The sequence below is a fragment of the Falco peregrinus genome, chromosome 9 (assembly GCF_023634155.1).
Source record: "Falco peregrinus isolate bFalPer1 chromosome 9, bFalPer1.pri, whole genome shotgun sequence".
NCBI classification, from domain to species: Eukaryota; Metazoa; Chordata; class Aves; order Falconiformes; family Falconidae; genus Falco; species Falco peregrinus.
This window is the reverse complement of record NC_073729.1, coordinates 4,159,947-4,186,058: the sequence shown is the minus strand read 5'-3', so window position 1 is coordinate 4,186,058 and position 26,112 is coordinate 4,159,947. Positions and strand designations below refer to the sequence as shown.

At 41.8% G+C, this 26,112-nt stretch overlaps 1 protein-coding gene across 5 annotated transcripts in view; it reads left to right on the top strand.

The window, feature by feature from the left end:
• The window catches only part of TSPAN4 (tetraspanin 4), a 436,791-nt gene that overhangs the window by 371,974 nt on the left and 38,705 nt on the right, over positions 1 to 26,112 (top strand). For all 5 annotated transcript variants that reach the window (XM_055814222.1, XM_055814221.1, XM_055814220.1 and 2 more), the window contains one exon: positions 12,338 to 12,412. In XM_055814222.1, coding sequence (XP_055670197.1) covers positions 12,338 to 12,412 — 75 coding nt within the window. The remainder of the gene's footprint in view (positions 1 to 12,337; positions 12,413 to 26,112) is intronic.

Here is a 26,112-nt window from a genome sequence, read left to right as displayed (position 1 = left end):
GGTATGTTCATCAGATCAAGGATTAGATAAGTAAGAAGATGGCTTACATACACCCTCTTTCCCCTTATACCTGATTTGTGGATAGCCTGATTATTTATTTGGGTTTTTTTAGAAAAGCTGAAACAATGATTAATAAGGAGGGGAAAGAAAATAATCATTAACAGACAGATCTGTGTGTTCAGCTTAATTTAAATGAGGACCTCGTGTTAATAAGCGAGGAGTTCATCACAGTTGCTGGAATGAATAAGATCAGAATTAAACCTTGATACTAGGTCAGGACCAGCTGTGGAAAGAGCTGATATTCTATACATATCTGAATGACTATGCAGACATCAAAAGGCATTTATTTATGGAACAGTCCAAGGGGAAAATGAGTGCCCGTGATGTTTTGTACTGTGCTGTTGAGAGTTTTCTGAATTTCAGCCAGCTCATCTGTAAGTGAAATAGCAATAAAGAAAATGAGGAAAAAGTTAATGAGTGGATAGAAAAGGAGAATAAAAAACCCTACTGTTTTAAATAGTGTCACTGGATCCAACCAGAGAGCTGACAGCTGAAACTCCACTGGTGACAGGAGATTTATTTCAAAGCAACTAAATGGGAAAGAAATAGCCCGTGAATGACTTCATCTCGGTAATTTAATGCTACAGACCAAACAGCAGATTCTCATTCCAGTTTAGCACAGGAGCTTGTGTTCTTCAAGCAATCTGAGTAGAAAAAAACAGGGAAATCATGGCTGCAGCCATAGCAGCAAGGAAGTGATGGAAAGACCAGGAAGATGCATGCACACAGCCTGTGTGAGCGTTATACATCATGGGTAACACTTCTCTGTGTAGTACATAGATACATGTAAAGCGTATGAAGCCCTAACTTGCTACTTGTTTGGACCCTTAAGTACTGAACACCAAGGTCCCCTAGTTTTGTTGCCTCTCATTTATCATTAAGAACCTGCTCCTCGCTGCCTTTCAGTTTTTAGCTCCTTCTGCTTGGCTGTGACTGAAACTCAGGAGTGGATGGGACCCGTCTGAGCCCTACCCTTCCTCTCTTCTTTTCTTCAGCTCTGGTAGCAATTAATCAAAGGACCTGGGAACAGAGGAAAGAATAAAGCTGTTTTCCTTCCCTCTTGTTTTTAGTCTTGAGCCTAGGCTCAATGTGTAGGAAGGACTTGCTTCATGGGGGGGGGGGGGCGGGGTGTGTGTGTGTATTCATTTTTGTAATATAGACTGATGCAATACCACTAGTGCCTGATATGCTTTGAGTCACAGAATCATAGAATATCTCAAGTTGGAAAGGACTTACAAGGATGATCGAGTCCAACTCCCTGCTCCTCACAGGACTACCTAAAACTAAACCATATAGCTAAGAGCGTCGTCCAGGTGCTCCTTGACCACAGCTTGGTGCCGTAACCACTTCCCTGGGGAACCTGTTCCAGTGACTGGCCACCTTCTCAGTGAAGAACCTTTTCCTGATGTCCCCATTCCTTTTTGTATTGTCAAGATGCTGCTTTATGGCAGTCAGCATGACAGCGCCATGTGCAGGAGTCAGTTGGAGCTATGCTAATTTGTTATCAGTTGAAGGCTTAATCTGTTTAAATGACTCTCAGTGTTTCCAGCCGCCTAACTCCTGGTTGATTAATCTACTAACTAGTAGCTGTTAGCTGTGTAGTAGCAACTTCAGCTTCTCTGACAGTTCATGCAGGCTCAAGATCCTCTGTCGCTCAGAAAGCCTCCCTCACCCCGTCTTTTGTCTCAACATTCAACCAACTCTTATGTGCCAAGATTTTCTTGAAAAGAAACCTGGCTCTGAGACATTTCAAAAGGGGACCCAGAAACCAAGCCTCATCTTGCCCTACTACTGTCTGGAGATAACTCATGCGCATCCAGGACAGTTAAGTAATACAATGAACCTCCTGGTGGAAGAGCAGAGCATAAGACTGGAAAAGACTGGTGGTCAGGAAAACACTTTCAAGAAAGCCTGCTTTCTGCCAGAGCTTGCAGTCTCTGGACAGATGTGTTCAAGGTCTGATCTATTAGACTGACTTCTGCTGATTTGGATGGGCTTTTGCTCCAAACCTAGGGTCACCTGCAAGATCTGGTAGGCAACAGAACTGCTCCCATTTCAAAAGTAAAGGACAAGTAACTTGTGTGCTCCTTACCAGCCCAGACATGTCACTTTTGAGCATAACATTTGATCTTTTTTTTTTTTCTTAACAATAAAATTACCTCTTCAGATTTGTAAGCCCATGGCTTTCTAAGAAGCATGTGTGCTTATACTCCCAATCATTCATTTGCTATTTTAGCCACCTTAACACTGCTGCTTAAATTTGTGCAACACAAGCTTTTTTCTTCAAGGATTAGAGTTACCTGAAGCTCAGAAGTATCTACCACTGCAGATAAAGAAATGGAGGCTAGCTGGTGTAAATCAGTGATGATTATACAAGGTGTAGCCAGAGCTGTTCTGATGCTGTAGACATTTCAGTTCCCCAGTGGCTGAAAGGAAGTTAAGGAAGAGTTAAGTTAAAGAGTTAAGGCAGTCAAACCGACTGCTGTTCGTTTTTTAAGCTGACCCATGTGCATCTGATGCAGCAGCCTCTGTGCAGGACATTTGAGAACAGCAAACTGGGGAGAAAACCAGCAGTGGAATTTAAATACAGATAAAATACTCTACCTTGTCCTTTTTTTTCTTCTTGACCATCTGCTTTTCACCATTTCCTTCACATACACATACAGTGCAGTTTCTAGATACTGTTTTGAGACTCCTAGATAAGAGAAATTTTCTGTTGTTATAATTAGCAGGTGACGTCCCATTGCAAACTTAGCTCAGGGTTGGCAAATACGTGTAAAGGCAAAACTGCTGAATTTTAGACTTAATTTTTTCCCCCTTCAGCTCATCATAAGTCAGCTGAGCAGCATGGTCATGTCATTTGCTCTTGTCATCTTGGGGGAACTTCTGTCAGTTTGCCCAGCACTTGGGGTCCAGCCAGATGTTAGGTGTGAACATGAATGTGAAGCTAGCCCTGCCGACTCGCTCGCTCCCCAAGCCAGGTGTGTGGGGACCACTTGCTGCTCTCCTCTTCCTCTTGAGGCACCAAACTGTCTGATTGTCAAGCTGCCTGGTGCTGGAGCTCCAGATGACAAGAAACATATCCCGGGAATGATAGATTCAGGGAAGAAGCTCAGTTTACTACATACAGAGGTGATGGCAAAGTCCGCGCAGAAGATGTAAGTTTAGAAAGTAATTAACTTTGCATATCTTTGCCACAGATGGAGAATACTGGATCAACCCCAAGCCAGAGCCTCTTAGTTGTATTTGGTATTTCCATAAGCAACTGCTTTGTTATTAATGATGTGGCACAGGGACGTGTAAGAGCTAGCCAAATGTTTTAGTTCTTCAGCTGCATCACCCTTCAGAAGTAGGATGAGTTTGTCTTGACTAGGATAAAGATTGACACCAGACCACATCACACCTGTGCACTACGTTTGCAGAAAAGATGAAGCAACCCTTCAAGAGAGTCAGAGGCCAGCGAGACCTTTATCTGTGCTCAGGAATAATAATCTGCAATCTGTTAAATAGGCCTCCACCCACCTACTGTTGATGTGAGTGATACCTGGCTAATATTTGATGACATTTCATTGATTTTGAGTCAGTTTTTGGAGAAGATGGAAAATGACTAGAAACACCACAAAATGCCGGTTAAAATCCTATGACACAGTACAGGAATGTCAAGTCTCTCAACTCTCACTAATGCAGTAAGGCTGAAGGATTCCAACTGAAAGCAGTAACAAGACTAGAATGAAACACTATTCATGTGTTAAAACAGCACATGTTGTATATCTTCCCAGAAATAATTACTGCAGATTTCTTTGAGCTTTCTTGATCAGCAGGAGTTTTTGCACATTCATAAAAAATATACTCCAACCATAAACAGAGCTGTACTATATATACCCAGCAGGCATAAAGCATGCACAACTTTGTCACAATCACAATGAATTAACCATTAAGGTTGTTAGAGAATAATAGCTGATGAACCAAGTTTAGATACATGCTGTTTCCATAAAGGAGTTTCTGTTCATAAGTTTGCTCATATACATTACTGCCTTTTTAAGTTTATGAGCAAACGTATCATTTTTATGTTGAAAAAAAAAAAATAAGGAGACTAAAGAGATTTACTTCCAAGGAAGTATTAAAAGAGCGAAATATGCACAGCATGGCAGAGAAGGGGCTCAGATGGGACATAAGTCTACAAATATTAAAGAAGTCTAAATACTGTGGGCAGAAAGGAAGCATGCATGGTGCTAAAGAGGGTGCTAAGTAGGAGCAATGGTATGGAACTAACAAAAGGAGAATTCAAACCGAGTGTCAGCAAAAACTTTGGTACTGGGATGAGGAATCGGAATCCACTGTGATGGAACCTGATGGAGGCACGCTGCCCTTCCCCTGTTGTTGTGAAGTTTGCGTGGTAGGTCAATAGACTGGGATTTTATTGACTGTAATTCCAGTTACTGTTACTGCCTGGGCATTCTCCTGTCATTTCTTTCATTGCTCTTTCTCTTTCTGTATGCGTCTTCCAGGCTGCAGAAGACGTTATTTCTAAGATGCGAGTACAATTCCCATTTCACTTTTTCTTCTGCTCTCTTCTCATTGCTCACTTCTTTGGAAAAGAAAATCAAAGAAAATTTTAAAAATCGAAGCGAGCCTTTTATAATGTTCCTACTCCCTATTAATATATCAGATCAAAATGCTGCCTTTTGGGAATTATTTTAAACCAAACTTCTTGTGAGAGCTAGCGATACATTAAACACTTTTGCTTTCAAAGGTGGAAGAAAGTTGGGGTTTTTTGGTCCCCGTCCCCCCCTCCTCTTCTTTTGAGTGCTGATAAAATATGTACCATATGAGTTTTTATTCTGTGGAAGTCATGTACCAGTATGTAATAAAAAAAGCTATTCTAGGAACCCTTTTAAGATGCTTGGGGATGATCTTTGTATTGCTCTGCCTAGAAAGCCGGAGCCAACGTTGGCATGCATTGGTACCTGAAAGCAGGTACAGGATCCCTGTAAAGAGCAGGTGGTTCTCTGGTACGTGGAGTTCTGTTTTCCAGCACTTCAGTGGGAATTCTTGCACGGATTTTGACTTTTCATACTGGCTTGATTTTTTTTCAAAGTGTGGAACATGCAGTAAATTTGGCAATAGCTTATAGCCTTCAGGACTTCTGTCAATTACCCATTTTCGTGCTCAGCTTTAGGCATCTCAGTTTGTTGATGCATCTGTTTTAATGTGGTTAATCATTGGGGTTCCTGCACTTCTGCAGGGAAGATACAAGATTTTGACAATGCCAACCGTAGTAATGAGGCATCTCCACTCAGTCTACTAGATATTATTTTAATATAAATAATATAATTGATGATAACTGAGCGGGAAAATTACAGAGCATATTCAATTCAAGGAAAGTTCTTTGCTTTCAGGCAGCTTGGTAAAGTGTGGCTACTATAATATCCATTAAGTTCTTTTGACTTCAGTGGAGCACTGTGAATTTGTAAGTAAAGGTTTGACTTCATTTATTCAAAAAAGAGAGATACTGTTTATACCTTCATTATTAAAGATAAGATGCTGTCCTGCAGAGAAGGTTATGTGCAGAATATGCTGTGATTTTTTTTTTTAATGATATTTCTGTTCATATCAAATTATAATCTAAAAATCAATTAAAAATCTTTTTGGCAGATAGTTTAGGCCTAAAGCACAGTAACATAATTTGATAATCCTTTTAACTCAAAAATAAAGGACTTTCTCCTTTTGATCAGAACAAGCAGAGGTGTTTCAGATGTGTGGAGAGCCTGTACTTTAATATGTGCCTTTGTCTTAAATCAGAATTGGGAACTTGTAGGCCATACCAAACCCCACATTCCCTTACATTTTTTGACACTCAGAAAGAGTAACACATTCTCCCACAATAAGGCAAGGCTACATCTGGAGTGCTTAGCCCATTTTGGGGCTCCTCAGTAGAAGAGACACGTACATACCAGAGGGGAAGGAATCCAACAGAGGGCCACCATGATGATTACGGGGCATGTGATGTGCAAGGACAGACTGAGGGAGCTGGGTTTGTTCTGTCTTAAAAAGTTAAAGCAAGGAGGAGATTTTATTCCTATATTCAGCTACCTTACAGTAGTGTCTAAAGAAAATACAGGTTTTTGAAGGGTTCACAGGGATCAGATGAGGTAACAGACATGTTACAACATGGGAAATTCCAGTTAGAGACATGGAATATTTTTGTTATCATGAAGATAGTAAAGTACTAGAAAAAGCTGTCCATGGAGGTTGCGGATGACTGTCCATCTTCATCCTTGAAGATGCTCAGAAGGTAGCTGGGCACAGCTCTGCACAGCTTCATCTGCTTGACTGTGCTTTTAGCAAGGTGTTGGACCAGACGATCGCCAGAGGTCTTTGCCAGTCTGCATGTTTCTGTGATTCCAAGAGACTCTGTATTCTAGCAGCCAGAGCTGGACTAATCTTTGATATGGATCAGAGTTATGTAAGTTATGTATTAGGACCAGGCAGAGAAATTAAGATCCCTCCCAGGCTATGAAGTTAGAGTTCTCTTGGAAGACCAGCGATTTTAGCCCAACAAATTCTCTGTCATTTCTTCTGCCTGAGGTTCTTATTAATTAGGAAGTGAAACGTAATATCAAAATTAAGGCTGATCAGTGAGGACTTGGTAATCTAGCTTAAATAAAAGGCAAAATGCTCGTATGAAATTGAGGAAAGTTTGCCTGTAAATCATCTTCTTTTTTTTTTTTTTTTCTTTTGTCTTCATCCTGGCAGCTGCTGCAGGCCCAAAGTACTTAGCTTGCTGGAACTCTTTCACAGGAGTAACCCACCTACTCATGTGTTTTTATTTCATATTGTCTCTGTCAGAAAATACGCTGTCCTTCTTGCAGACAGATCGACAGTGTAGGCACTACATGATGGAACACAGCACAGGCTGACTGTTGAAGTTATTTGTGCAGTTTCTTAGGTCAATTATGCTAACTTCTAGACTGTTTAGTCTAAACAAATTATTTGCTAAGCCATGAATTTAAAAACTGTTTTGAAATGTATAACTGTTCCAAAGATACTGCTGACTTTTGGGTCTTCCTACTACTTTCTTGCTGTGTGTTGCAGAGGATTTTAATAATACTTTGCAAGAAACTTCTGTCTCCTGTTATTAGCTAAGTTGAGAAGAGGGTCTGGCATACTGAGATCTTACTGTCTCCCTCTGAGGCAGACTCCCATCAAACTAAAAGCATTACTTCAGGAGTCAGTCTAAACACAGAATTCTCAAGTTTCCCATCAGTTATATCATGTTCAGTCTCATAGCAAAATGTTAGGAGACTAACAAGATGTTCACAGATTGGTTTTCATTGGATTTGGTCACTTGGTTTTGGGAGACTGAGAAGATCAGCTACTCCTGACATGGAGAGATGGGCAGTTTGAGCAGCGCGATAGAGCTATTGAGAAGATTTGGGGAGGAGAGACAATGAGGAAGCAAAAGGCCCAATTGTGTGTATTAGTATGTGATGCTCAGTCATCATGCAGAGAGGCAAGTGTCTATAACATCAGAGAAACCGGAGAATCTTGTTTGTTTGTGAAGAAAATATAAGACCTGTTGCTCTGTGCCATTGTAAGCTGTGATAGAAATGTGTGTTAAGTGATGTACACAGGGAACAGTTCTTGATTCTCCCACTGATACTAAGAGGGCAGATGAAGGGATGAATTGGAACCAGTGGGTCAAAAGCCCAGTGCAGCTCCAGTGGGGATGGAGTTGCAAGTTGACATGTCTTCAAATAGATTTTTTTTCTCTCTTTCTGACATCATGAGGGTGATGCCTAACTATGAGGTAGGCTTGCTAGCAATTGCATACTTTTCTTTTTTCCTTTACTCCTTTAATTGGGACCTGTGGGAAAGTCATGGACTTTGTGGAATATGAAGAGAACTGCTGAGAAACTAGCCTTAGTTTTCTTAAGGGTTGGAAATCAGCAGTGGTAGCTAGACAGAAAGGCATCACCTTACCTCCCTTCTCATCAAAACTTCTGTGGGTTTATTTCAAGTGTAATTTATGAAAAGCTGTGCAGTAGGAACCTCTCCAGTGAACCTCTACTAGGTTGCATCCCACTGTTTGACAAGTAGTGTGGTAAAGCATCTCTCTGTACAAGGTCAGATTAATCTTTTTTTAATGGAGTTTTACATGAATGGTTTGCTTTGGGATTGTTGTTTCTCCATGCATAAATCTTTATTATACCAGCAGCCTGCAGCCCCAGTGAACCAAAGCAAAACTCATTTTTATTCTTTGTATTTATCACCACAGTGAGATAATTCATTTGAAAAGGAGCTGTGAGATATTCCAGCAGGTGTGGTGGGGTTTAGGTGCTGCGAGCCTTCTGTGGGCTTGTGTTTCTCCATTTTAAATTTGAATGGGATATGCCCAGCTGGTTCTGGCTCCTGATTGAGCATCATTCCCTTTGGGGTGATACTGAGGATGGAACTGAAAGTGAACTTTGTGCTGTGGGAACAGAGGAGCAGGTTGTGCATGTGTCCATACATTCACTTTAGTGGGATGGATCAGATGCTGAAGTGTGCAGGCTGTGCTTTGCAGCCAGCTCACTCTGAAGCCTCAGTTTTTACTTTCTGACACATTGGGTTGGGTTCCGGTAGGGTTCTTCTTTAGAGGGGCATAATAAATGTGCTAACATGTAAGTACTTGTAGCTTTTACCAGGTGGTGAATTTGAACCCTCCACCTTGAAGTTGACATCACCTGATTTATCTTTGCAATAAAAGATACAGCGTGTGTCTCTGCCTGCACACTGTGGGATTACTAATGTGTGCTAGTTACCTGTGATATAGCAGTGTACTTTTTGTTAATGAGTGCAAATAGTAAGGTAGATAAAACTAGAGCTTTTATTTAAAAACAAAAATATTTTTCTACAGAGAAAAGGCATGATCATACTTATCTAGGCTTTGACTTTCTGAACAACATGCATTAATTTTGGTTCACTGTATGACTTCCAAAAACTGAAGTGTGTGAAACCAAATTCCACCGGTAATAGCTCGGAGGAACCTCTGAGCCTGTGTAGGGAAAGACTTAGACATGGTACGTAACCATCACTGAGAAGACTTATATTCTAAGATATCCTAAATTTTGAGTGCTTGGCTTTACAGCTTGCCATATCTGTTTCTCTGGTATGAACTGAAGAAGGCAGGAGCACTGTCATGGTCTCACCAGAAGATCCTCCCCACAGCCTTCTGCTGCTGTACACAGTGGCACAGCTGGCAACAGCTACCTGCTCCAGTCCTAAGGTCAGGGCGTTTAGCAGAGCAGGTGTTGCGGGGAAAATACTCTTGAGTCATGAAATTTCACTTAATTTATTGCCAAGTAAGCTAAACTTATTATTACTGATCCTACTATTGAGAAGTAATGCCACACACTTGAGAAAACACCCCAGCTTCCCTCCAGACACCTTTCCTCCCCATGCCAGTCTCCAGTCCACTCCCCGCACATGGTACTCAGTCATGGGGGTCAGTGTAGGGTGTTTTCCTTTTTCTGCCACTTTTTGTTTCTTACTCTTTTTTTTTTTTTCCGTGGCTTCAGCACGGGATCCTCCACAGGCTGTCATCCTCTCGAAGGGGAAGGTCCTCCTTGGTGTCCACATGCACAGGCATTCCCTGCTGCTGCGCACGCCTTGCCTCTGCCTCCTGCCCTCATCGGCTGCTCCCTATAGGTCCAGTTTCTCTAAAACTGGTAGCCAGGTCATATCCTAACGCAAACCATTCCCCATCTGCTGGTAAAAACGTTCTTCCTCAGGCCCCCCCTTTCTCCTGCAAAGTCACTCCCTGGCTTCATCTGTACATCTATGCTGCTGAGTGCAAAGAAGGGAGGAAAAGCTTTCCTGAGAGCATAGGAAAAATAAGTCCCTGAATTTTACTCCCGTTCCTGGCCATACCCACTGTTTCAAGTCTTGTCTTGTGAGGTGGGACTGGAGGCCGTCAGCTCCGAGAGGATGGCAGAAAGGCATTGCAGGCATGTGTGGGCACCACAGGAGCAGGGAAGGTGCTCTGTTGGATGGTTTGTGAGTTTTCTGGGCATGCGTGAGCTGTGGGAAGGATGTGAGCAGGCTTTTTGTGGTTGTAGACTTTGAAGATTTTAGCTGCTGAGTGCTCTCGTTTCTACTGGATGTGTGAAATGCAGTTTTCTGAAAGCTAGTAACTTCCCCACAAAAATCCACACATAGTTGGGTAAGACAAAAGGCACATACCTGAGATGGAGCTGTACTCTGTTTTGGGTCCCTGCTCTAAACACCAGAGTGTGAGAGGATTTCATATTAAGCCATCAGAAATTTAGCCATGGCAGAATAACATACCATGCCCTGCTTCATTCTTAGGAGTAATTGAAGTGCTATTTTTGGAGTTCTTCCAAAAGCTTTTATCCTTTAGACTCAAGCAAGCTCACAATATATAAGCATGGACAAACGAGGTCTGGCAAAATTATAAGCTGACAAAATTGGGGTCCTATGGTAGGAAATGCCAATCACTATTTATAATGGGTACGAGTCCTTTGTTCCAGAAAATGCCTAATGTATTCCAGGCTATGCCAGTGAATTTCACAAGGAGACAGTGGTGTTCACATGCACGTTTTGGAAAAAACATGCTTTATGGATGAGCAAAAAAGTACCCCACAGCCAATTAAAATATAGCAAAGTGTCTGTGGATCTTTGCAAAGAGTGATATGCTTTGTCCTGTTTCAGTCAATGCTGTGCGGCAGGCTAAAATCATAAATGTAAAAAATAAGCAAGCTGCGCCAAGGCTGGTTTGCAAAGCCATACAGAAGGCCAGTATCGCATGGTAATTATATGGAAATCAACTTGGATCACGAGTGTGAATGAGTTTGGTGATTCAAAACTGGGCAGTAATAGGATCCCATATTAGGGTCAGGCAGCCGTGAAGATACTTGTGATGAAGATTTGAAAATAAACTTTAATTTAAGACCTGCAGGGCAAAATGCAATGAGTTTGCTAGACAGTGTAATTGAACTAGTGGAGAAAGGTATTTTCCTCTTCTTGACCTCTTGCCCTCCATTCAAACACAGAAATCCATAGGTTCAAAGGTTTGGGTTTGACTTACCAAGCAGTGAAGAAGCTCTGATAAGGCTTTGTAGCTATTAAACTTTCATAGGTTTGCAGCCTTGTGTTAAAGCTAAAGAGATGGTAACGTTTTTTTTCTCTTGGGGATAGGATTTCAATTAAGTCAGCGTTGCTCAGTATTAGAATTCCAGCCTTGCAGGCTGCTAAGCATATGGAGTTTGTGTAACAGAGAGCAAGACCTTTGTCTGAGCCTAGAAAGTTTCCACAATTACTCTCTCTTCCTTACCTATCATTGTAAAACTCAGTTTCATTTAATGCTCTGATAATGCTTGTTCTAAAGTCAGTGCAACCACCGTGTTGACACTGCTGCAGACCTGTCCAGCGTCTTAACAAAAAGCAGTGAATATGGGTTTGGGGAAGTGTATGGCATTGCCAGCAGCACCTCTCACTGAAGTTGGTCAGAGCCGAGGGCTTTAGAGAATCTACATGAAATCCCAGTGTTAGAAGTTTTTTATCCACTCCTTTGAGCTTTTGACTACTGGGTTTTAGATAGTTCCGTGTCTTACGAGGAAAAAAAAGACATGGAGCAACTTCACTTTGATGTCTTCAGTACAAATCAGCCCCTTTCAGTAGAAACCCCTGGGTCATCTGAGTAGCTACCCAAAACTGCTGGGAAAGCGAACTCGGTGTACAAGTTTTTTGGTGTGCCTGTGACTCCTCCCACCATTCTGCTAGAAAAGATCTATGATCTTATGGTTTATGGGCCGTGCTACCTCCTCTTGCAATGTGAAGTCTAAGCTGTGGATTTCATTGATAGCTTGTTAATTGGAAACATCTGATGGGGAAAACAATAAAGAAAACCTAGGTGGGGAGGGGTCCTGAAGGGTTCCTGTCAGACAGAGCACTGGCCTGCGGGGGGGGGGGGGGGAGCTGATCTTTGTGGAGTTTTATGTGGTTCTACTGAAATCAGTGATAGAATGAGCCATAAGTAGGCCCAGATACTGTTGTGTTTCCTGACTAGTCCTTTACCTGTTTTTTCGGTTCCTGCATGTTGCATGCCTTCTGTTCTGCTGTAACACAGCAGCTTTGTACCCTGCTGCCTGTATGACTCTCACTCCCCGTTCTGCATGATCTGTTGAATGTACTTTTGTGTATCCAGAAAAAGCTGAAAATAACGTTGATGGTTTTTGCTTTTTGTTTTGTCCCCTGTCCCTTCTTCTCTTGACAGTTTTTTATCATGCTGTTAATTATATTTCTCTTGGAGCTTACTGTTGTGATTCTGTTCTTCGTCTACACTGACAAGGTAAGTCAGATTCTTCATTTTTCTTTTCCCTTCAGCAAATTTTTATGCCCCTTTTCCCTATAAATAAATCATGAAGCACTTGGCTTGGTATGCACATCATGCTCCTGTCTTCCTTGAGACACCCCTCTCAGAAGGAGCTCTCTCAGAATGCATAAACAGCCTTGCAGGACTGGGCTCTCTTGCTTGCTCGTGTGTACAACTCAAGGTCACAGATATTGCCAAGTGCATCAGCCATTAAAAAAAACAAACAAAACCAAACAACAAACACACACCAAAAGCCCCCACAAAAAAAAGCAAAGAAGCCAAGGAGCCTTACTAGGAACAAGTAGGAAGAGGCATCCATCAGAATGAATGGGATTTTAAAAAAATAAGTTTACAATTTAAGAGCCACTTTAATGTTGTTATAAAAGAGGTGTCCTTAGCACAGGCAAAGGCACACAGTTCATTATCTTTCCAAGTTGTGCCTTGAAGCACATGTGTACTTAGATTCTAGTGGTAAGCCAAGGTAAATGTTTAAAAGTTTATTAAACAAAGCTTTTGTTCGCAGTTTGAAATTTTATGTATGTTTGACCTTTGTTCCTGTGCTTACCTGGTGTTTCTATTGTAAGGGCAACACTGGCTATTTGAATTCTCTTTGCTCTTAAAATAATGTTTCTAAAAAACAAACAAAAAAAATCTTACATGAATAGACACAAACCAAGGGCATAATTCTGTGTAACCTGCCTACTCAATCAAAATTGTCGGTGTCTCTTACAACTGAAGACTAAGGGAGCTTGAAAATCACAAGGTAGGTGGCAAAATTTTGCTGTGAATTAACAGTCATCAGGTACATGACCAATCAACAGCTTCTTCTGAAATGGAAAGGTAAAATAGCAAAAAGTAAATAAAAATAAACATAAATACACAAAATATCAAAATACAATGGAGATTAACCGTAGACCTCGTTATATGCAGTATATTTAGCAATAACCTGGATAAGGAGTGGATGAGATGTCAACATTACTTTCTAGAAAGGCTCTGAATGAATTAGTGAGCACTCTGAGTGATTGTCAGGTGCACTTCTGAAGGACTGAAAAGTGCTAGGCTGCCGGATGGCATGCTGTAGCTGGTACATGGTATTAACTTGCAAGGTAATTAAAGTAGAAGGGGCAACTTAAAATTACTTGTATGCATTATTGGATTCTGAAATACTTGTAAGCTCATGGGAGAAAGATTTACGTGTCATACATGACAGCTTAATAAAGGCATCTACTTAATATGCAGTGGGCCTCCAAAACCCAAATACAACACTCGGTTATATTTAGAAAGGGAATCAGTTAGAAAATATTATCATGTCATTGTATAAATTGACGGACTCGCCTCACTGTGAATTTAATACTGAGTTGTGGTTACAGAAACGATTAGAAACACTACAAAGGTGGGAGAGAGCAGTCATGAAGAGGGAGGCTACCCTGATTCAGTTTGGGAAAGGGAAAAGATCCTCTCCTTAAGAGATCTTAGAAGAGAAGTGATAGCAGTTTCTAAAATAATGACATACTAAAGACCTCTTCTGAACACAGAAGAAATACTTGAAAATATTAAGGAGTAGTTTTAAAAGAGAAATGTTTCTTATGCTCCACGTCATCATCTTGAATTCTCTGTTGGTGGATGTTGTTGAGGCTGATAGCTTGATAGATGTGTGGGTATGGAGGAAATGAAAAAAAACAGTGAAACATTTTTATTCGTAAAGCAATCAGTGCTGTTATGTTGACAAGTGTGTCACAGGGAGTGTTGGTCCTCACTCTTCAGAAGTAAAAATAGTGGAAAAAGTGTCAGGAATTATTCCCTCCTTCCTTCAGCGTGTTGGTTTGCAGTGGGTTTTATTTGCTCTTTGTGAGGAGATCAGGAAATTTAACTTTCTCTGAGTCACACGCTGTGGGTTGGTGCAGGAGGTACAGGACAGTTGTCTGTAAGATCAAACCAGTCTCAAACATGGGCTCCAGTTTAAGGGCAGTTTTACTGAGTTAAGAAATTGCTATAGTCTGTGCATTGCGGATGATCAAATTTGAGGCTCTTAATATTCCTGTATGACTTTAAATCCATAGTCTTATACTGAGGAAATCAATAGCTTGTCTCTGTGTTACATTTACACTTCTGCCTACAGAACAAATAAAACAACAGCAGCCTAAAACTAATATTTTCATGCAATATGCTTAGAATTTGTGTTCTGGCATTCCTGATGTGAAAAAACAGTATTCCACACGTACTGGGATGGGAAAGTAGCTATTCCAGACAAGTGCACCACAGTAATTCAGTTAATGCAGTTCCTTGGAAAATCAGTGAAGGAATGATCTACACTAACACTTGCATGTCAAAAGAAAGTAACATTAATTCTGTGTGCAAAAGCAGAAAAGAACTCTGCAGGTTAAGGCTTTGAGGGCTCCTATATAATTTGTGTGTGTATATATATAAACATAAAAAAAAAGCTCAGCAGGTTTTTTGAGTACCCGTTAGCCTTCTGTTAATTAAGAGTGTATGAACATGTAAAATTCTTCCCAGAATAAAATGGATGCCAATTGTTATTTTCCGTTTCTGCCTTGAGAAGAGGTTGAATAATGGATTCCCCTGCAGTTTTCATTTACTTCTACTTTGTCAAGTGGAGGAACTCTGAAGTGGATACTTCATCCCTTGCTACGAAGTTTAATCAATGCTCTCCTCTTCCCATAAAGCAGGGCAGTGTTACTACCTGTCTTGGGTTTGCGCAGCAAGGTTTGGGTGACAGGGGGGCTACAGGGGTGGCTTCTGTGAGAAGCTGCTGGGAGCTTCCCCATGTCCGAGGCAGCCAAGGCCAGGCCCATCAGCGATGGTGGTAACAGATATAAGAAGGGGGAGGGGGGAGAAACAGCGCAACAAATTACAGCTGAAGAGAAGAATGAGACTATGTGAGTGCAACAGCCCTGCAGACACCCGGGTCAGTGCAGGAGGAGCTCCAGGCACCGGAGCGGAGATTCCCGGGAAGCCCGTGGTGAGGCAGGCTGTCCCCCTCGGCCCGTGGAAGTTCGCGGTGGAGCCAGCATCCACCTGCAGTCCGAGCAGGACCCTCTGTTGGAGCAGAGGGATGCCCAAAGGAGGCTGTCACACTGGGAAGCCCATGATGGCGCAGGCTGCGCGGGAGAGCAGCCCAGGCTGGGGCAGGGTTGCTGGCAGGGCTTGTGACCCCGTGGGGGACCCACGCTGGAGCGGGCTGTTCCTGAAGGACTGCACCCCATGGGAGGGACCCACACGGGAACAGTTTGTGAAGAACTGTAGCCCATGGCAAGGACTCCTGTTGGAGAAGTTCATGGAGAACTGTCTCCTGTGGGAGGGACCCCGCAGGAGGATGTGTGAGGAGTCCTGGCTCTGAGGAGGAGGGAGTGGCAGAGACCACGTGTGATGAACTGGCCGCAGCCCCCGTTCCTGTGCTGCAGAATGTCGTCTTCCCATGTCTTTGTGAAGACACGTTTATCTTGATCTCACGAGATAAACGCTGCCCTGGACTTTGCAACTCTTTCTCTGAACTGGCTGTGCAGTCTAGTGGTGTAAAGAGATGGGGCTTGGAGAAAGCTCAGAAATACAGAATAGAGGAAGGGAAGGGGTAACGCCTTGCTGCTTGGAGCGGCACTGGGTCTCCTCGGCAGGGCCAGTGCTCCAGCGTTTGCTGTTCCTCCAGACCTCCTGGCTGGGTTACATTGCAAAATATGAATCCCTGGACTTCTGCAGAAGTGAAATGTGGGCTGTGTGGGAATAGGATGAGGAAATGCATTCCTACAGGATGGTTTTCAGGAAAAATATATTATTTTAATAAAATAGAAATACTGTTTTTATTTCATCCTGGCTGTTCCCAAAGCAGTGGAGTGACTGGTTCTTAGGCTGTCTTCAGCTCAGAGTGGGCATCTGAGGGACTTGGGAGCTCCTACTGGTGTTTGTGCATGTTCATCTGCAAGTTCCCAAAGTGTAATTTTTTTTTTTTTTTTTGAGGGCAGAAATATCAGCCCAGGAGATTGTGATTATGATAACTAAGGCAGGTTTTTATCACTCTGGGAGCACTATTTTTTCAGACTAAATTTTCACCCCCATTTGAAGCAGGTCAAACTCCAGTGACATTGCTAGTCATGTGAATGGTTACATGAATGGCCACCCATCTATTGCTTGAATAGTCTCTTTAATATGTTTTATTTTGATTCCATTAATACAAAGCAGCATTTTACACTTTTATAAGTTGATAATTTCTGTGTGAGACTCTATATGAATTTATAGAGATCCATGGAGTACTGATAGGGTTAACAATTTTATTGTGATAAAGAGAAAGCAGCAGGGCCCTATGCTATCAGAAGCTGGATACTCCTTATATTTCTCAACACCAGATTGGACCCTGCTAGAATATAAATTATGCTAATAAAATGCATGGTCTTGCACTAGTTTTAACTTGTATAATCCTTCTGGTTTTAGCATCTGTATTTATTTTTACTGTGATGATTTTCCTGGAGGCACAGGGAAAAAAAATAATCCATATTTACTTTTTTGCAGCTGTAATAAAAGATTTTTTTCAGTAGGTTTGTTTGTTCAGATGTCTGCATTTTTTCTGATTTATGGGCAGAGCTATGGTGCTGCTATTTAATGCCCACAAATGGAAGAACATAAATAAACCACCATGATGTGTTGGGTTTTTTTTTTTTCCTTTTCTTTTTAAAATGTCAAACTGAGTAACATAAACCAGTTTAAGAAACAAAAGCACTGAAGGATCATTGACTATGATATTTGGTTATGGGAGCAGTTACTGTTATTGGCAACTCAAGACCAGAATTTTCAATAAAGATTAGGCCATTAACTCACTTGGTATCCCTGTGAAAATTACAGCCTAAATTCCATGCCTGCTTAGCTGTGTTGAAAATGGCCCACAGAATGGTAGAGGACTGAAAAATAATGGCTACTTCTGTTTTTCATGAGATGTGTGAAAATGCTTTCCTTTTCATGTTGCAGTAAATTGTAATGAGTTTCTCTATAGCTTTTACTGCTAGCTTATAAAAAATATAGTCTGTAGATTGATGCATCTCTTGTTTTGTCTTTCAAAATGTTTTGCAAATTACTGTAATTCCCGATTAATATTTTGCCTGGTCCAATACAGATTAGAGACAGCAGACGTGAATGTAGTGGGTATGATTTCAGGTACGGCTCGGTACTCACAACCTCTTTCACATTTGGCTTTAAAGACAAAGTGGAAAAACTGAATCTCTTCCACCTTTTGCACTCGTGAGCAGCTGCTCACAGAAATGCTCTGGTGCTGCTGAGCCGCTCGGCAATGTGAGGAAGGGGTTCACAATCAAACTGAAGAAATTATTCATACAGAAAGTTTAGCTCAAACATAACTGCAGAAGCTGTTCTCATCATGCTTCTGTCCAGAGAGCTTAAAAGTTTTCCACGTTTGTTTTTGGCAGAGCTTCAGTGGAGCAGGGTGTCTGCTGAGGTAACAAAATGCCTCGTGTTCCCAGTCAGCCTAGCACGCAGGGCTGCCCAGGGTGCACACGCAGGTGGTGTTAATCTCTTTGAAGTTGGAGAAATCGAGGCGAAAGTGGAAGAGACAAGGTCATCCAAATTGTATGCGGTTTATGGGTGGTCTTAAGTTACAGGAGAACAACAGGCTTTGGAAAGACCTGCAGAACCGGTGGGGTGGTCGCTGCGCTGCAGTGAGATGGCCTGCCTGTGCTACCAGTGTTTCTTCATCAGCATTTCACTTTGCCAACACTGTCCCACTGTCGCATGTTTTAAAACTTCTTACTGGTGAATCTTTTGAGTGCTGGTACAACTATTGGGTCCCTGCATCTCCTTTCCCACAGTGAACATAGCTGTTCCTGCTGCTGTGCAAGGCGGGGGGCATTTCAGAACAGCATGTGGGTACTGTCAGCGTGCAGAAGGCTCCCAGGGGACAAGGCCGTTTTTAATTCTCTGTGGTATTTCTGCATAATGTGCTACGTTAACATGCTTCAGAGCGTGCAGGTCCTGGTATGTGTACGCAGTGGTTTCTGAGCAGCCTGTGTGTTACCGCTTTATTTTTCAGTTAGTGTTCCATTTGTTCCATTTCTAAAAGAGCTCTCCGTGCACTGAGCAGTTGCTGGCATGTGGCATCTCTCTGGCAGTGCTCCGGGCTGAGGGGTTTGCATAAGTGCTGACATAGCTAAAAGCGATTTCTCGTCTAACAGGAGCAGCACTGCAGGCGGATGTGGAGGGATCTATAGACCCTCTCCTGGGTTGTGATGCGCTGCAATTACTGCTCTGTGAGGCTGATGTGTTAGCCCTGGTCGAGTATTTTATTTCTCTAATGCAAAATAATGTTATATAAATGGTGTTAGAAAATCAGAAAAGACAGAAGTGTCCCTGTGGTTTATTTTACTTGGTAATAAGCTTATTTTTAACTAGTTTATTAGCATTTCAGTACTGATGTCACACAATAGGGAGCTACAGACATTTCATCAGAAGAATTTAATTATAACCAATTCGTTTTGGCTTCTTTTCAGCAAAGCATTCAGGCATAGGTTTAAATCTGTCCCTATTCAGCAGATAACTTGAGTACATGCTTAAATCCATGTGACTGACTCTGATCATATACTGAAGTCTTGTCAAAGTTGATGTGTACCTTTTGTGTCTTTCCTTTACAAAAAATATTGCTAGGGAAATGCTAATGACAATGCAAAATTCTGGAGACTGTAAAGATGCATCACATCTTTCGCTCCGTTGGGAATTTAGTGAAAAATAATGAGTGTTTGCTTTAAAGCATTATTGGTTATCTTTTCTATTTGTTCTGAACAGTTTTCCGTCTAGTATCTTGAACTCCAACACATCACTTTAACCTTTTTTTAGGCAGGAGGAGGTGAAGGGGATGGAATTTATTTGCCTGTGTGACTGAAAAAAAGCAAACACACCAAAGGAAATCCCAGCAGTTTTACTAATTCATTTGTCAAAGGAGGATTTGATTGAACATGCACCTCCAAAATGCTAACAGGATTGTTGAAGGATAGCATTGATGGAAAGAATTAAGTGCATGCTCAGAAATAGGTGTTATTTAGGAACGATAACTGCAGATAAAATGCATTAGGCCTCCCCATTGGGAACTCTTGATCGATGGTTGATCAAGGCCTAATTGATTCCTTGAATAAAGTGTTAGCCAGGGAATGGGTGCAGGGAAAGGAAAATCAAACTTTCCTAAATTAAGCTCCATGCCTAACACAAATGCTGTTTGTAAAGATTAGATAATGCAGTAGCCTGGCAGCTCTTTATGCCGTGTATCTTCCTAGTTTGGTTGAGTTCACAAATGGAGATGAATGTGCGTGTCTCATCCTAGGCAGTATGGATTTTTATTCATATTGCAATGAGTACAGTATTTTTCATATTGTCCTGCTGCACAATTTGGAATAGTGTTTTTTCTCGGGAGAAATCCAGTTCTGACCTCCAACCTGGCTGACTGGGAGATTAATTCCCAGATCTGTGTAGATGAATCGATCACAGCTGCTGCTGCCATTATGCCTGGCATAAAGCCAACCAGATCTATCTTCTACTTCCTGACATTACTAAATTCATCTGAGGGTCTCCCAATAAATATTTGGCAATGTATCAGTTAGCCTACGACAGAAAGAGATTTATCTGGGCTTCCTTCTTGCTGGTTTTTAATCCCTAATTAGAGGTTAACTCATAATCCCAGGAGCACATCAGAGTATATCTTTGTTGTGGGAGCATTTTTACGATGATTTGTTTCCCATGCCTGTGTCTCAAGATTCGGGTTTCATAGACAAAATATGAGTAGTGCAGGTCCTTCGGCCAGCCTCTCTGAAGGAAAACTCTAGAATACAGTAATGGTGGTTATTAAATACATTGCACAACTGCATGTTTCTTGTCCAGGCATCTTAAAGCATGTTGCAAGTGGTAAGTAGTTCAGCTCCCTTTTTGCTGACTGGGAGAAGTGATGTTGAAGGCTAAATCCTGAAGGTGCGGTGTCTCCTGGGAAACACCTGGTGCCTTCGTGTCTGAAGGAATGCAATGGGACCTTACTATTCCAGAGGACAAGGTTTTTTGTGACTCGTCTGTGGTCAAATAAGCCATTTCAATACCCAGGTGGATCAGGGACTGAATGCATGTTGCTATTCCGTGCTGATAGAACTCAAGCGAACACCACCGGTTTACATACATCTGATCAGCACAAGTGTTCCTGGTGGCTGGCCCCCAGGTTTGCATCTGTTCTAGCTGCTGGTAGGCATTTTATACAATTTTATTTGAAAAAGGGAAGAATAGCAGAAAGAGAAAAAAAGTATTTTAGAAAGGCGATAAATAATTAAGGCATTTAAATACAGGCAACATCAAATGCAGAAGAATGACTGAGATGCTGTATTGAAACAGACAGCACATTTTTTATTCATTCTATGAAGATTTTTGATGTGTCACAATGTATTTCAGACAACATCAGAAAATGACAGTAAACTAAATGTTGAACATTTTTACTTATACAAAAAGAGAGGGGAAGATGTTTTTTTGTGTCATCAGACTGTAAGCAGGCCAACAGTGTACAGTCCTTGTCTTGGATTTGTCAGCTGCAGTTGAAGAACAGTGTGGTGGGTAGACCACTTCATTAGGTGTAATTTGCAGCTAAAGTTCTTTCAGCTCCTTCCTTTTATTTAATTCAGCGGCAGTCTGCACAGAATGACTCCTAGTTGAAAGGAGGAAAGATGGATCCGTTGGTCAGCAGCTCTAAACCATTACTAACTCTGAGTTCTCTTAGAGTGTAGTATGTTGACTTGAAGGCTACAAATCATGTTCAGGTGCTTTATGTTACCCAGACTCCATGATAAGTACAAGGCATCCACTGGATAGTGTAGCTTTGCGTTGGAAATCCTGCTGCACTGCAAGGCGGTGGTGTCTTTCCAGCTGCTAATGGTGGGCTGAGTCCTTGCTGTGAAGTTCAGCTGTAGGAAGGAGGTGCAGCAAGCGTTCTAGGTACCAGCCGTTGTACCTCTTGTAATGTATTCACAGACTTAACCCAACATAATCAATGGTGATTACCAATCAATGGTAATCAATATCTGATTGCTCTTTTACTGTCTGTGCCAGTAGAACAGCAATCAGGTATATCAGCAATAATCTTTAATATGAACTAACTATGTTTAATCATTTGGGATCTTCGACTCCCTGAATCTTTTTACAAATAAGCACCAAAATCAGTGATTGACCTGACAATAGGAAATGGCTGAGCTGGAAGAGACAGAAGTAGGTTTTGTGGAAAGGGATAGATCTGAACAGGAACCAGAGAGAGAAATGTATTTTACCATTTCTGAGTGCACACATTTCCTGCTTGATGCTTTCAGTGCCTCTGATAATTTGGATGATGGTAGTGTAACACAATTTTGCTAGTATCCTGGCATTAGCAGTGAATGAGGCATGTACAAAGATTGTTTTAACCTTGGTGCAATCGTAATTCACTTTGTTGCACTGCAGTTATTTTGTGTGCCCTCTTCTATGCCTTTAAATTGCAAGGGACGCATCCTTGAGAACAGAGAATTCTCTTATAGTTTCAGTTCTTTCTTGCTGAAACTCATTCATCTACTTACACTCCCCCTCCTACTAGTTGTCTTTGATACAATTTCTTAATGAGTTTGTTTGTGATAGATTATTGAATTAATGCACAACAATATGTTTTGATTTTCTTGTTTACTCCATTTTGCACTTGACTGCCATAAGCCAAGGGTGTTCTTGCTCCGCCAGACATTTTTGCCATCTGCACCTTGCCACCCTGAACCACAGGAAAGCAGAACAACACGTCATCATCTTCAGCTGTGCTGATGCTGCCTCTGTTGACAAAGCCCTAACCTCAGCATTTAGGAAACCTTTTCAGAGGTCACCTTGAAGGGCATATTGAAGTGCAAACAATTCCCTGTTAAAAACTGGTGAATTATGTAAATGAAGCAAAAAGGAAAAAAATTCAAAAGATCTGTTGAAGATATTTAAGAAAACAACTGTCTTTAGAGAATGTTGAAAGTGGAAATTCAGAAAGCACGTAAGAGAAAAAGATTCTGATTCAAAACCAGATGTTGTTAGATTTATCACAGAAGACATTTAGTTTCAAAAATTCAGTACCAAAAAAGTTGCAATAAGATTTTAATTAATCAAAATTGTTGAAAGGATATTTAAAAAATGTGATGAGACTCAACAGTACTGTCTATACAACATACATGCACAAGAAAACATCCTGCAGATTTCTTTCAGGTCTGCCTTTTTTTTAATGAATAGGGAATGCATTGTAGTTTGCAGAAAAGCAGCTTGAATACATTCAAACAAAGGGAAGCAATGTTTTTTTCAAGGTCAGGTAGCTTGGGGAAAAAAAAAAAAAAGTTCTTTTGGGTACTGTGAAGAAAGAAGGAGGAGAATGTGTTGCATACCTTGAAATGTGTTGAGATCAGGCTGGCATTTAAGTAAATGTCAGTGGAGTGCCCTTGCTGGTGCCATTCAGTGGCCAGGTGTGGCTTCCCACAGCTGGGTGTTCTCAATGGAAACCTGGCTGTGCTGTCTTTGACTCTGATTTCAGGCAGCTCTTTCATAGTAACTGCTGTCATCACAGAAGAGCACTGAACGATGAGCATTGCTTTTCTGATTGCCTATCATAAGTTTTCTCTCTTCCAACTCTGTTCATGTAAGAGCATCAGTGAGAGACAGGTGAGTAAGACTAGGACTCTGGAGTGGCGCTCTGCTGCTGCATAGCACAGTTTTGCCATATCCATTTTAAGCCATTTAGGGGTTTAGTTGCATGATATAATATCAGGTGTCAGCACAGAATGAATACATGAGTTACCACTTTCTATAGGGTAAAATCCTGGCCCCAGTGAAGCCGGCAGGAGCTGTGTGTTGCCTTCCATGGAGTCAAGCTATTATCCTTAATTTTAGGATTTTTGAAACCTCCTTCCCACATGGTGATCCAAGTAACGCTCACTTGAGCGTGAGATGGTGTATTACAGTGCTATAGGAGATTTCACCACATGGCAACTGCAATAATCAGGGAGTTTGGTTCCCTAGCATCATGTCTTAATCTTGCAGTACAGAATGCGGGGGGTGCTGCTGTCTGCAAAGAAATTGGTTGAACTTTGGCTGCAGAAAAATTATGCATTTCCAAGAGAAATTAAATTAATGAAATCTAGAGTCCTGTGGGTATTTTTTGCTCTAATCTCTGGAGTAGTAGCTTGGCTTCGCCATCAGTGTTCTCAACGAATGTGCAGCACCTTTGCCTACAGTACAGAATTGCAGAATTGTTTAGGTTAGAAGGAACCTCTTGAGATCGGACAGTCCAACCCCTTCTTTGAGCAGGAACATCTAGAGCAGGCTGCCCAGGACTCTGTCCAGTGGGGTTGAGAGTATCTTCACAGATAGAGACTCTACAACCTCTCTGGGCAACCTTTTGGAGATTTGACCACCCTCACAGTAAAAAGGGGTTTTTCTTGTGTTCAGATTGAACGTCCTGCTTTTCAGTTTGTGCCTGTTGCCTCCTGTGATCTCGGTGACCTCTCCTCTCTGCTGAGAAGAGTCTGACTCTCTCTTCTTCATTCCTTCCTATCAGTTGCTTATACACATTGCTAAGAACCTCTCTGAATCTTCTTTTCTCCAAAGCAGAGCAGACCTGTCTCTCTTGGTCTCTCCTTGTATGAAAAGAGGCTGCAGTCACATCACCTCTGTAGCTCTGTGCAGGACTTACCCCAGTAAATCCTTTTCTTTCTTGTACTGGGGAGCTCAGAATTGGACACACGTGTGGCCTCACCAGTGCTGAGTAGAGGAGGAAGGATCACCTCCTGTGACATGGTGGCAGTGCTTCTCCTGATGCAGTCCAGGATGCTGTTGGCCACCTTTGCTACAAGAGTGTGCTTCTGGCTCATGGTCAACTTAATGTCCACCAAGACCCCAAGGTATTCCTCTGCAGAGCCACAGGTGTCCAAAGCTGTACTAAAGGCAAGGTGAAGAACAGAACATCCACTGCTCTCCCCTCATCCACAGAGTTAGTTACCGTATTGTGGAAAGCTATCCTGTTAATTAAGGATGATTTCCCCTTTAAAAATCCATTCTGATTACTTGCAGTCATCATTTTGTTCTTTATGTGGTTTTGAAATGGTTTCCAGGATTAGTTGCTCCATCATCTTCCCGGGGATTGAGGTGAGAATGACAGGCCTGTAGCTCCTGGATCTTCCCATGTTGAAGATGGGAGTGGTGGTTGCTCTTTTCCAGTGCTGATGAACTTTCCACTGCTCTCTAGTGGGACAGGGTCCTCTCTTGTCTTGCATGCTATTGCCATTTCTTGCCCGGTACTTCCAGTCACTGCGCTGGCAGAACAGCAGCCCACGTGCTGGTCGGCAGGGCTCTCTCTATATGTTCGGGAGCAGATGAAATGTGTGCCTGTTACACTTCCGCTTCAGCCTTTTTTTTCTCATTCTGGGTATTAATTTTGGCTATCTCCTGCAGCCAGTCACCCATTGTCACAGAAATTATGGGAACTGACTGTATCTGAAATCCGTGTGTCTACCACCCATTTTACTTCATATTTTTTGCTTTGTAATTAGTTGTTGAATGCATATAATGGCAAGAACTTAGCAATGATAAATGCTCCCACTGCTACATGCCATAGGCTTGCAGTGATTAAGCAAAAGGAGAATATTGGAGTTAAAGGTGAATATGCAAGTTAAAGCTTTTTCTCAGTGATACTTACTGGAATTAGGGCTTTTACAATTAGCCTTTCACTGTCATTTAGTTGAAATGACATTTTTTGAGTACTTACTTTGAATTCCTGGAATGTACTTGCTATCAAACTGCTAAGGGGGCAGCAGGAAGAGACCTAATTCCACATTGAGCTGGACTTTTTTTAGGATTTAATATGTCCCTTTTCCACATGCTCATTTTTAGATTTTGTGATGAGATATGGTTATGTTTTTATATTCATCCCACAAGGAACAGCTAGTGCTATGCATGGTAAAATGGATATTGTGGCTTTTCACTTCCGTACCTTTGGTGGGCTGTGCAGATTCCATAGGAGTCAGATTCTGGATTCCTTGGGCTTCTGTCTTCTGATCCAGGGGCAGCTCCTAGAACACCACAGAACTGTCAGCGTTACTTTGAGGAGCTCACATCGGGCTCTGAGATGCAAAACCTCCTGCTTGACCTGGGAAATACGAAGGCACTTCTCTGATGTAAAGGCTTTCCTCCGCCCATTCTAGACATGTTTTGAGCAATGTTCCACTGGAGCAGCTGGCCATTTGGAATGGACCTGTTAGCTGCGTGCCTGGGAGAGCAAGTCTTCCCCGTGAGGCTGGTGTGACACTGTGGAGAGGCTCGTGGCATGTTCTGGTGTGAAATTGCCTGGATGTAGTCCTGGCTATGTCCTGTTTATCAGGTAGGTGCTAACAGCCAGGTTTAAAGGTGGACGAACAAACCCTTTCTGTGTGTCCTTATGAAACAATTTTAATGCAAATTTATAGAGAAATTATATAGAATTACAGATAATTATATATAATTATAAAGAAATTTTAGATAAATTTAATTTATTAGAGAAGGGTTAAGGAGTCCTGTTCTATATAGATTTTTGTGAAAAGTGGCATGTTTGGGGTCTGGGGAACAAAGCTGATGAGAGCATAAAATGCACTACTTGAAGCATGTTTCTTCAGTCACAC